The sequence below is a fragment of the Seriola lalandi genome, unplaced genomic scaffold (genome assembly GCF_002814215.2).
Source record: "Seriola lalandi dorsalis isolate HSWRI2012SDOR001 ecotype SW California unplaced genomic scaffold, Sedor1 jcf7180002054934, whole genome shotgun sequence".
Classification (NCBI taxonomy): Eukaryota; Metazoa; Chordata; class Actinopteri; order Carangiformes; family Carangidae; genus Seriola; species Seriola lalandi.
Genome location: NW_019525486.1, coordinates 957939 through 970009, shown reverse-complemented (window position 1 = coordinate 970009; position 12071 = coordinate 957939). Strand labels below are relative to the sequence as shown.

At 40.6% G+C, this 12071-nt stretch overlaps 1 protein-coding gene across 1 annotated transcript; it reads right to left on the bottom strand.

Moving 5' to 3' along the window:
- Nucleotides 1-46: 46 nt before the first annotated feature.
- Nucleotides 47-10869, bottom strand: ica1 (islet cell autoantigen 1). The gene is made up of 13 exons (XM_023393408.2): nucleotides 10718-10869; nucleotides 9504-9533; nucleotides 9206-9377; nucleotides 8514-8586; nucleotides 7780-7903; nucleotides 6863-7061; nucleotides 6025-6150; nucleotides 5708-5806; nucleotides 5512-5612; nucleotides 5268-5314; nucleotides 4529-4792; nucleotides 2152-2241; nucleotides 47-1902 (listed from the first exon to the last, which is right to left on the bottom strand). The coding sequence occupies exons 2-13, from the start codon at nucleotides 9518-9520 to the stop codon at nucleotides 1781-1783; spliced, it is 1434 nt and encodes a 477-aa protein (XP_023249176.1). The 5' UTR covers nucleotides 9521-9533; nucleotides 10718-10869; the 3' UTR covers nucleotides 47-1780.
- Nucleotides 10870-12071: the final 1202 nt, after the last annotated feature.

The window sequence follows — 12071 nt, the reverse complement described above, 5'->3', positions numbered from 1 at the left end:
TGTAGATCTTGTGTGTGTTTTTCAATAAAGAAAACGAAAAAATCTCTGATTTGGTATGTAATCCTTTTCAAAGGCCGTAGACAGACACAACAACCAATAATATCAGGAGCATGGCATTTATATACAAATAGGAGGCAAGGTAAGGCAATCAATGTATTTTGGTTATGATTAGATATTAACAAATGTCTCATGGCTTGGACATCAAAAATGACACAAGGCTTCATTACAACAAAAATAAATTCACTCAGTTGTTATATACTGTATAAGGAATCCAATAATATCTCTAATGAGGTTTGATATTGTTGACGTGTGTTTAGATTAAGGCATTTACTCTGATATACATCAATTTATGCAGCATTGTAGTCAAAATCAGTATGATTGTATTTTCATGATTATCAAACCTTCCAGTTAAAAGAAAACACACTGAAAACTGCATATATTGTCCATGAAACCCAATAACTGTGAATGATAACTAAATACGTGTCCACATGATAAAATATATACTGATGAAAAATCCCACATTAATATAAACACATTGTTCATCCAATCACACTGTTACTTGATAACATAAATCGAGGCATGCAACATGCAATAATAAATTAGTGATATGTGTATTTTTATTCGATGACAATTCTGTGATCACACTTAATGGAATATATTCAAAAGGGGATTACAGATACAGCATGTAGCAAACAAATTTAAGAGCTTTAATCTTCAAAAGGAAAAACTCTTTACTGCCTGAACAAGGAAACAACTTCTCCATGTATCCAGTTCACCCTTTGAAACGTGATGTTAAAGAGTTGCCAGTAAATTTGTCAATTGAATCATCCGATGGCAGATAAATACACTTTTGAATATTTGTCTGTGACTGCGTTAACTTTTCCGTCACTCAGCGTGTTAGAGTATGTTGTAAACACATGAAATATTGCAGCGTGATCTTTGTCATTTTTGCTTTTAGTTTCTCACGCGGTAGTTTTTGCCTGTTTTGCAGTCTTCAGTAACGAGAATCAGAAATAAAGCATGAATGCTACGAGAGACTACAGATTTCCAAGGCAGCTAATGTCAAAGGCTTATTGTTCCAAACTCATACTGAGGTATCCATGCTAAACATTAAATGCTTAACCCAGTGAAATTGCCAGCAGGCTTAATTAGGTTGTCTTGTAAATGTCTCTTTTCTTTCACAGTGGAAAGGACACAAGAGCTGATGGTTGTTAGTGGGACGCCTACGGCAGCGTTTTGCTGCCCACATGAGACAAAAAACCCAGAAATGTATTTTCTTAGAACGAGGTATTTGTCTCATTCTTCTTATTATTATGCATTTTATTATTACAACACACCAGCCTTTTTTGTTTTCTTGATATCAGTGCATCTTTTTATAATTTGAAACAAGTCTTATCACAGTTATAGGGCAGCAACTATTGATTATTTTCCTTATTGATTGATCTGCTGATTATTTTCTTGATTACTGTTTTGTCTGTAAGATTAGTGAAAATACAGACCAACGGGTCAAAAGCCAGAGATATTCAGTTTACTATCATCGTCTTGTATTTGTAACTATTTTGCATTTCTGCTTGAAAAATGACTGAAATAACTCATCTGTTATTGTAGTAGTTGCAGATTGATTTTCATTTTAACGACTAATCAGTGAATTGTTTCAGCTCTAGCTCTGATTTTTTTTTTTTTTAATCTGGTGTCAGTGGTAACAATATGCAGCTGTTCCCACCAAAAAAAAAAAAAAAAAAACTTTTGAAAAGAGATTCCCTGTGACTCTTAGGAAGAACTATGCGTTGTGAAGTTCGTGCTCTGTGTCAGTTTTGCCGACTGCATCGGGATTGGAGAGAGGGTCCAAGTCAGCGAACAGGTTGAACCACGCTGAGAGGTCTTTGGACGTCCCTGCTGTGTCTGTAAAATGAGTTAACAAGGGTGAACGTCACCAAAACAACTGCTGTGCGTTTACTAAAGCCATAGTGAAAAAGAAAGAAAACACCTCCCATAAAAGTCCCATGAAAGACGACATCTGGCGAGATCCGGAATTATGAATGGAAACGAGCCACAAGTTCTTAGACAGTATCCATAAACACAGGTTTTACTTGGACTAGCTTTTTTCTCTCAAATCTTCTCGTATGTTTTACTCATTTGGCTCGGTCCTACCTTTCGCTGCTGGCTTAGAAGGGTTCTGATTGGCTCCAGATGAGGGTTCTGTTGTCTGGGCAACCGGCTGTGGAGCGATGCCGGCCCAATCTGAAACGTGGAGACGCAGAATTGGATTAATCAGCAGGGCAAAACTTAACGTGGCAAAGCATGATCCAACAAATAAATCATCCCGCTCTCTCGCACAGATATTGTGTAGCCTGATAGACGCACACAAACAGCAGTAATCAAAACATTTATCATGGCAACATCAAATCAGTCATTATTAGTGGTTTATTAAATACAAGCCAAAAGTTGCAATTAGAACGTCGAGGTTTTGTTTCAGGCGAGTTTATTTTGATTTCATCCTTTGTGTATCTTGATAATAAAGCGTGTAGCAACACTAAATATCACCAGGGAGCACAGTGGTATGTGCTGTTGATATTGTACTTGGTAACAAACAGTCTTTTACTCCAAATACAAACAAATGAGTCCAACAGGCTTAAAGCCTTTTTGAAGCCTCTGGATATTTTAGTGAATTAGTTTATTATGGTATTTCATCTCTGGCATCTTCTACCTTTTATTGACATTTTCAGCAAGTTGTGTTGCAGAAGCAGAAATACTGAATGAATAAAGTTGTTTTTAGATGTGTAGAGGTTAAAAATCTTTTTAAAATGTAGTCAATTGTTTACGTATAAAAGCGTTGGAGAGTGACTGCAGCTGCAAGTCGTACTGGATGCATCTGAAGGTGCATGGTTAATGAGAATTTTGGGATTTTCCTCCTTGAAGATTTGTTATAGCTTTGCTCCACATTCTTGGTCTCCTGCCATTTCGCTTTTGATTTGGCTTTTTAGGCTGTATAATCAGGATCATAAGTTATTTGACTCAGTGGACCAGGTTGTTTCCAGGATTTTGCCTGTTTCGGGCTCCAACCCCGAGGTTGAACGGAGGTCACGGGCCTTCTGCTGTCATGTGCTGCTTTCTTGCCCGAGTGTGACTTCTTTGACCACACTGCCATATCTGAGAAGTGCTACGTCTACGCTGTTGTTCTTCCAGCAAGATCTCTGACAACAGTAAAATCCCTTGGTCCTTAAGTTCTCAAGACCGACCTCTTGAACATTGTTCCCGGTCGCCCAGATTAGCTTCATGACCAGCTCTTGAAAGTCTGCAGCACTCTGTGTTTTTTTTTTCTTCCATTTAATAAACTGTGTTTTTTAGCAGCAAAAGGAATTTGAGTGTCAATCAGTCAGTGTAGGTTTTGAGAGCGCAGAGGCATTTGTAAGTGTGAAATAAGTTTTGCAGGCTCCTGATGTATTGCATGCTGTCAAAAGTTTTGTGTAGTATTTTGAAGGTACAACTCAGAGTCTGCACATTCTCCTACCTGCACTTGCAGACTGACCACAACACTTTAAAATTGTTTTATACTTTTACCGAGATTCGTGCGCTGACACGGTTCTGACAGTTTATCGTATTACATATTGCAGGTGTTTCAAATTCCCTTAATTTGGAATTCAAGCTGTAATTCAATGTGGAAAAAGTCAAGCAGGTTGAATATGTTGTGACAGCTTTTTAAAAAGAAAGAGATTGATCAGCCTCACTGGCCAGCTGGACTCTCAGTCTCCCTTTCAAAACCCGTCGCCTTCTCTCCTGCCTCTGAACCCACAGACCATATGCTTCTCATGGACCTGTTCAGACACGCTTTGTTGTGAAGTTGACAAAAAAAAGAAAACTCTCTCTTCTCTCTAACACTTTACTTTTATTAAGTGTGTACTTTGCTGTGACTCTGAGCCACAAAGAGATTATAGTTTATTATCACAATCATGCTAAATCACTAGCTAATTAACTAAATTCTCTGGTTTTTTCTCATCCAGGACATTCATACACACTGTAGGTTTACATTTCTTTATAACTTTATAATAGTGAGGCTGCTCACAACCCTGCAAGCTGAAAATAGACGAAACCAAATCAACAAAACCAGACGAGGTGCGAGCAGCCAGTGCCCAGGCCTGGATGAAATGGAAAGTCGTTGGCAATTACCAATGGATAAGCAAATCTAATCGCCATGTTATAATAGCCTTCCTCTATTACGTTGACAGACATTGGTTTGATAAATCGTTTTAAAGCCACTTTTCTTCCTGTGCGGAAATAATTAGCTACAAAAGCAGCCCATTTTAGCTGTGGTTTTTTTCACATTCTTAATGCACAAATTGATGGAAAAACAATGTAACTTATTATTTAGGTATCAGACATATTTATTTCACCTAACTGCTTAATTAAATGAAGATAATAATATTCTTTTTGTCAACCAACAAGCTTTTTGGACCACTTCACCCATTCTCTGCGTCACTCTTGTCTGATTCACACAAGCACAAATGCACATGGGGTAAAACATCCTGACCTGAGAGGGAAGACTGCAGATCGTTCAAGCTCTGGTCCAGCAGCTGAGATGGCAGAAAGAAGGCATTTTCCTTTTGTTGGGCCTCCGCAGGTCTACCGGACGTTGCGCTCGTTCCTTCCTCAGTGTCTCCAAACACTTCCGTCCACTCGCGAGAGAAGTCGCCCTCATCCACAGACATACTGCCCAGGATCTCATTGAGTAAGGCCATGCTGTCCTTCTCCTCTCCCTCTAACTCCGGATAGGCTGAGAGAGGATCTTCACTTCCTGGAACGATCAGGCAGAGCGACCAGAGGACTTCAGCAATAATAATAATAATACCACAGTAATGTAACTCACGATTTCCTCCTCATTTGTGTCTTATTAATATTTGCCCAGAAACTGCTCATACATTCTTATTATATGGTTTTGAGGTTATTCTGCAATTTGAAGAAAATGGATCTGCAACTATTTTGATATTTGTTTAATTGTTTGTCATTTTTTTTATGTTGTTCCATTTGTTTAAATATTAAATTTAATTGTTTTCTTCATCTTCAATGATGATTCAAGCATCCTCAAGACGTCACCATGGGCTTTAGTTTTCACCATTTTTGTACATTTTATAGACTGATCAATTGATCAAGAAGAGAAGATTAATGACAATTATCGTTAGCTGCAGCCCAAAAATAAATCACGTGTTTTCCACAGTAAATAACACGATAAAAATGAATTGTAGTGACTTAAATTAAATGTTGTTCTTTACCTTCTCTGGTCTTATCGCTGGGGTTTTCACTTACTAGTGAGATGAGTCTATAAATGAGAGAAACAGAGGATCGGTTTATAACATTTTGTGTATGCATGAGGCAACAGGTGTGTAAAAAGAGCAGTTCAGTGTTTATAAAAACACATTCCCTGCTTTAACTGATGGCATGCGTGTGTTTGGTCTACCTGCATGAGTAAAGATGAAGATGAGATACACAGATTTTTTTTTGATTTTTTTGACTCACTGGTCATCTGCAGTCTCAGCTTTCTTTCCATCGTCTGCTGCTGCTTTACTTTTTTTCTTCCCCTTCTTCTTAGCCGGCTTGTCCGCTGGGTCTTGTAAGGTCTGCGGGAATAACAAAGTCGTTGGTTTATAGTTACAGGCCTTTCCTCCAGATTTAAATCTACTTTGACAGTGTTCAGGTCAAGATGCTCTCTGACCTTAATTGTGGAGAACTCATAATGCTGACAGCCCTTGAAGCTCTCGTGAATGGCTGCCATAGTGTGGGATGTCTTCTCCCAGAAGTGCAAAAGTGTTGTCTAGAACAGTAGAACAAAACAAGGGAACACATTCAGCAGGACGTGATGGAAGCAGTTTGTCTGGTGTGATAATGAAGTCTCCATGCAGTGTCTTGTATTCCTTTGTTCGCTTCATGTTTGTCTTCCTTCCTGACTTAACCGACTGCGGTGGGGCCGCTGAAAACACCCTATTTAAGATCAACAGAGTGTAAGCAAACAACTAAAGATTTGAGGTGTACCTGGTATGTGGTTAAAACGTGAGAGAGGAGGTTGCAGCGGCTGGCTCCCAGCAGGTCCACTTTCTGGCAGACGTCATTCTTCAGTTTGTCAAAGCTTGTTTTGGTAGTGCGCACCTGGGCCTGAACCTGAGATACAATAGATAGGAAAATGTCCCAACTGAAGACTGGCACTCACTATTATGTATCATACAGCTGTGAACAATGAAAACACAAACACTGGAGTTCATGTTTGTGCTTGTGCAAATGTAAGTATCTAAGTGTAAGCAGAGAAGAGCACGCTGGGTTCTTGTAGCGTTATGGTTGGAACTGATGAACCACCATCTAAAGGCGTGTTGCACCCTCTAGTGGCATTTTTGTGACAGTTTTTTTTCCTGCTCTATGCTCTTTGTGTGGTCTTGCAGCAAATTAGGGCTTAAACGATTACTCAGTTTATTAGTGAACCGACAGCAAATTAATTGCTCTAATTTGATATTCAATTAATTTTAGTTTAAGTTTAAGTTATCCATCACGGAGAGAACATTCTCTGGGTCCATTTTCTGTAATATAAAGAGTTGCTGATCTTCTCCTTTTTGTGCAATTTGAAACTTGCGGTTTGGGTTTTTACACTGTTGGTGGATGGTGAACAGATGTGTTATATATTTTGAGTTGTTATTACTGGTAATATTGATTTAATTTTGACTTGGCAAGAACAGCTGTTGTTAATAACATTAGCAATGGCTCGGTATCTGAGCCATCTGAGCCCTGAAAATGGACAAAACTAAATGAAATACAGCCATTACTGATGTACCTGTGCTTTCTCTTATGACATGCCAAAATGTGTGACGCCTGACTGACGAACCTTGCGGAATTTCTCCATCTGTTTATGAGTATCTGGATCCAGCTCCTGAGACACATCCTTCATCCACAGCAGCGCGCCGCGGTACTCGGTCCTCGACTGCTCCATTCGATTCACCGTCAGCCACGTGTCTGAGATGGCTCGATAGCGAAAGGTTTCCACCTCCTGGTACAAACGGCACAGAGGGTTCCTCAGAGCAAGTCTGTAGGATGCAGTCGTGAGATTCAGTATTAAGATGCTGCATGTGGCAGGTGTGATATAAATTTTCAATACTACTGTACATTCATTTTAGGCATTACCAGGTTATTCTGACTTTACAGACTCTTCGGGCGCTTATAGAGCATAATACAGTCTGCTGAATAATTTGAAGGTCCAAAGGAAACCGCTTTACAAAATCAAAAGGTCTCTCAGCTCATCCAGCCACAAAGGCAAATTGTTGAATCAATCAAAGGCCATCAGTTTGACAGACATTTTTTTATCCCCTTCAGTAAAGAAACCAAGTACCAGTATTTGTAAATGCACAGCATTAACTGTAATATAATATTCTTGTAATTCGTGGGTAATATCAGTCATTATGTTTGGTTGGTTTGCCCCATTTGTCTCGAGAGCTGATCGTGTTACAGACTCAGATACCGAACAGTCATCTATTAGAGCGAGCCTGCCTCTGTTGTCAAGGAAACTTGACAACAGCTCTGTAATTGTGATTATTTGCTTCCTTTGGGTTGCGATGTCCTTTGAAGTGTCCGTACCCAGCTCTGGGATTACATGTGGATCAACAGGACGGTCCTCCCTGTTCCCTCTCTGGCATTTGAGGTGATAAAGTTAACTGGCTCTTACATAGTTTTCTAGTGCAGCTGTGACTTTGCATGTGGTAGGTGATCCGTCATACATACAGTGATGATTATTCGTATGTCGCCCACCTCTGCTGGGAGGAGAAGCAAAGTGCTTTCCCTGTGGCCTGCATGATCTTTCCAGCCCTGGTTTTATCCTGCGAGCCCTGAGAGCGCAGGAAGCGACCCAGTTCGTTCTCCTCCTGGGAAAGAACTGCACAGTGGAGACAGTGAATGTGGTCTCAAGATTCAATATCGTGCAAATTTGAAAAACAGTTTTAATCCGATAAAATGAAGCTTAACTAATCTAATTAAGTAAACTGGAATGCATTAGCATTTAGATGAGTATTTCTGATATTTTTTCACATCCCAGTTATTTTTAAGAGAATGGCCACCTTAAAGTGCTTTGGGTTTTTTTTTAGTAACCCTGAGAGTTGTGTTGTTCCTGGTAGGTTCTCCCGAGGCAGATTAGTCCCAGGAGAGGGACCAGGCTGAAAGTGACATCTCAGAGGGAAGCCCCCAGGTGAGTGCCTGGTTGTTGGGGCCTGTACAGCTCAACCTGAGCAAGTAACATGGGTGTGTGGCCATGAGGACCGACCAGTCGCACGGTTAGTCCTGGTTAACTGGGACCCCTGGCTACAGCTGGTATGTGGAAAGAGGTTTTACTGGTAATGGGAGGACCACTGAAGGTGGAGCAACACAAACAATGTAAATTTGGGTTAGTTTCTAGGCAAAACACTGGTCTCTGGAACCAAACTCCTGCACACAGAGGCTGGAGTCTGGAGGTGTTCAGGACATGTATGAACAAAAGCGACCATACGTACAACAGATCCTCTTCTGGTACTGCTCGATGACCTTCAGCAGCTCCATGCACGTTCTCTGGATGGAGTGGAAGACCTGCAGAGCAGAGGAAAAAATCAGAATAAACACAAAGTCAAGGAAACGCTTGATGTTTGTGAACGTTACTCTAACTACTAACTAACTTTCAAGAAGGCAAACCACAGAAAGCTGAGTCTACGATACTTTATAGATTTCAAGAAGTAAGATCTGCACAGTGGAGACGATGCAACACTGAAACCTTTATGGGGTAAAAACAGAAGTGTTAAAATGCCACTTCAAAGCTTTAAAAAAAAAAAAAAAGATCCTTGATCCGGCATGTAGATACAGTTTTGAGTGATTTATCACAGTGCGTATCGGGGGCCTGGTTGGATGTTCAAGCTTTTATGAGGTATCGATTTCAGCCATTAGATCCTGCTCACTCCTGAAATGGAAGCATAGATGATGGAGGTTGGAGAGGCGGCCTAATGTATGTTTTAAGCCTCAAGCAAATACCGGCGTCGTGTGAATCAAAAAGCCATTTTGTCCGGTGCAGCATCAAACCTGAGGGAAAGTATCTCCTGTGTTTCTTAATGTTCCTGTGATGTGACCCAGGGCTACGGGAAGCAAACATGGCAGCCACTGAGACATGCTGTAAAACCACAATCCCCAACAAGACAGATTCCTATTTCCTCATCACCTCGAGCTTGGCGTCCAGATCTGCGTCTGATGCCACCACATGTTCGTCCTCTTTCTTCCCGGTGACCTTGATGAGCGTCTGTTTGGTTTTCCAGTACTTCCGCTGGAACTTGTTCACCACAGACGAGTCTTGGCTTTGGATGAAGCGGTCAAGATAATCCCGGGAGTAGCCACTGTAATGACATGTAGGGGTTAGACCAATATTTGACCGCAGCGCTCTCCTATTAGAACTGTATTAATTCTGGAAAGAACTCGTTGAATATCCTGAAACCTGAGTGTGAGCACTGAAATATACTCACAAATTTCCTCCCTCCATTTTTCACGATTGCCTGCGGAGTGAGAGAAGAGCGACTTGGATTCAGATGTAGTTTGAAATACAGTATGTAGCCGGGCGTGTTGCAGTATATGTGCTTGTTTAAAATCAGTGTCTTCTTCAAAACTCAAATCTCAGCTGCAAGGGTTAAGAGACTAGATCATATTTCACTGATCTCAGCATCTCTGCACTGGTGACATGTTGCTTTTAAAACTGATTATTCTCAACGCGCCTTCTGCCAAGTTATATTTGTGACCTTTTACTCCTTTGTTTATTTATAATTCTATGGTTTTAACTATTGATATGTTCTATAATTATAATAATATAATCATTATTGTATCAGACAACAATTTTATAAAGTCCATGATTACCGTACAACTGCACAGCTCCAATGGATCCATGAAAAAAAATCCCCTTTAACCAGGTGTATAAAAGCCTTAACCGTGAGTCATAACAAGGTGTGACCTACAGCTTGTTTGTATTTTACCATCCCACCCAGCTTGGTTTAAAGATTAATCAGAGGCAGTTGTGGTATTAACTGAGTACACTTACTCAAATACTGCACTCAAGTACAATTCTGAGGTACTTGTACTTGTTTTCAGTTCTCTTATTTCTCTGGAGTACTTTTATTTCCCATACTTTAAGTACATTTTGTTGATAATAGTTGTAGATTTGCTCAAATCGGATTTAGAGTGAAGGACTTTAGCTGGTAGTGGAGTATTTCTACATGAGTGTATTAGTAATTTTACTAAGAGGACATTTAACCAGACTAGATTTAAGCTTCTGTGGAGATTGAAAACACCTAAGAGAAAACCACCACCTGTTTTGCAGAAGTGCATCAGCTGCTGTCCATCAACAAAAGGATGAGAATGAATAATGAATCACAGCTCGCGCGTCACGACTCGTTTTGAAGCCACGGGTGACGATGTGAACGCGCCTCGCAGCATCTTAACAATAAAGCGGAAGGACACTGCGACATATGCGTTTTTTTATTCCGAATCAACCAGCGGCGTAGAAAAATATGTGAATATGATTACAACAATAAATCTGCGCCGCACCAGAACAAAAACAGCGCCTGCCTCCCTGCGCCGTGCGGAAACCCAGCAGCGGTTCCCTCCCATCGCCCGCTGGATATCACACTAATGTCACCATGTAAATGAGCGAATATCGGAGTAAAACCACGGGGTGTTGCACACATACCTCTCCGTGTCGATAGCATGTAGGATAGGCTCCTTATATTCCTCTCATCGTTAGACGGACAGCAGCTGTGGCTGGCTGACAGGCCCAGTTGTACCGTGTGTGTGTGTGTGTGTGTGTGTGTGTGTGTGTGTGTGTGTGTGTGTGTGTGTTTGTGTACACACAGCTGCTCGCTCTCTTCAGCGCATTATCCTCCTGCACGAAACGCAGCCGACGTCATTCTCTTCCGACTGTAATTGGCCGGATATGCAGCGCGCATCATGTTCAAATGTTTGTCTCAGGCAAACACAGCAGTTACTGTACAGGTGTATGAGCACCAACCGCCTCGTGCATTAACGAGCTGTTTGTCTGTCACTCTGCAAACTGGCTGTAGACCAGAAAACAATCAGGAAAACAGATATCAAAGACCCAGCAGGTTCATCAAAAGGTTGTAGATTGAATATAGTTTTTGGGGCTTCTCGGTGGATCATAATTAAATATACAAATTCACATAATCATGACTGGATTAACTGGTTCACAGGCTTCATTTGACCTGGGGCATAAATTGCAGTCTTCTGTGCTGCCCCCTTCTGGCCAAAAAAAAAAAAAAGAAGCAATTAATGCACAAATAACTGCAGTGAACACAGTAAACAACCTACAGATTCATTATGTGCCCAGACACCAGCACAACAGCAGCAGGTTCTCTGTTACTTCCGGTCTTAAAAGTAGATTTTACAAAACTCAAAGTTAATTAAAATACATACAACCGACTGACCAACAAATTGAATCTGAGGCTTTTGGGGAATCAGTCCGGGGCGGTTTCAGACTTTGCCCAGTTGGAAAATCCAGCCTTGAGCATAATCTCATTTCAAGAAGCTTCAGCACATAGTGTTCAAAACTTTGTCTCTGATGGTTTCACACCAAGAAATTACAGGTTGATTCACATACATAACTGAAGAGTTTTCTAATTAAAAATTACATTTATTTGTTCTTTTTTGCAGATCATAATGTTTTTCCTTTGTGTGGGTGAGAGTACTGGTGTAAACAGACCTCAGGCAGCATCATAAACTAATAACAGTTGTTGTTTAGAGTAAGACTTTCTGTTGTTTTTAAGTGTTCGGAGTTTGTCTTTAGTTTTAAATTTGTCTCACCGATTGAGCCTTTGAAGCTTGATTCCTGTCGTATTCCACCTGGTTTCAACATGTGTCAGCTCTTCCTTTTCTGAGGCAGTCTGTCTGTTGCATGGTTTTCCTAAGTATCGTACACATTATTGTAATTTTCCAGAGCTTTTTTCACAGATTGCCCCTGTTGTCTGGAAACACATCATATGATCTCTTTAGGTCTGTTATCTGTGTCACGTGACCTTGTCTTTTATAGC

Coding starts and splice junctions, on each gene's coding strand:
- ica1 (XM_023393408.2), bottom strand. Junction 7,904..8,513: donor GTACCAGAAGAGGATCTGTT/GTACGTATGGTC, acceptor TCCACTGTGCAG/TTCTTTCCCAGGAGGAGAAC. Junction 2,242..4,528: donor TCTGCAGTCTTCCCTCTCAG/GTCAGGATGTTT, acceptor TCCACGTTTCAG/ATTGGGCCGGCATCGCTCCA.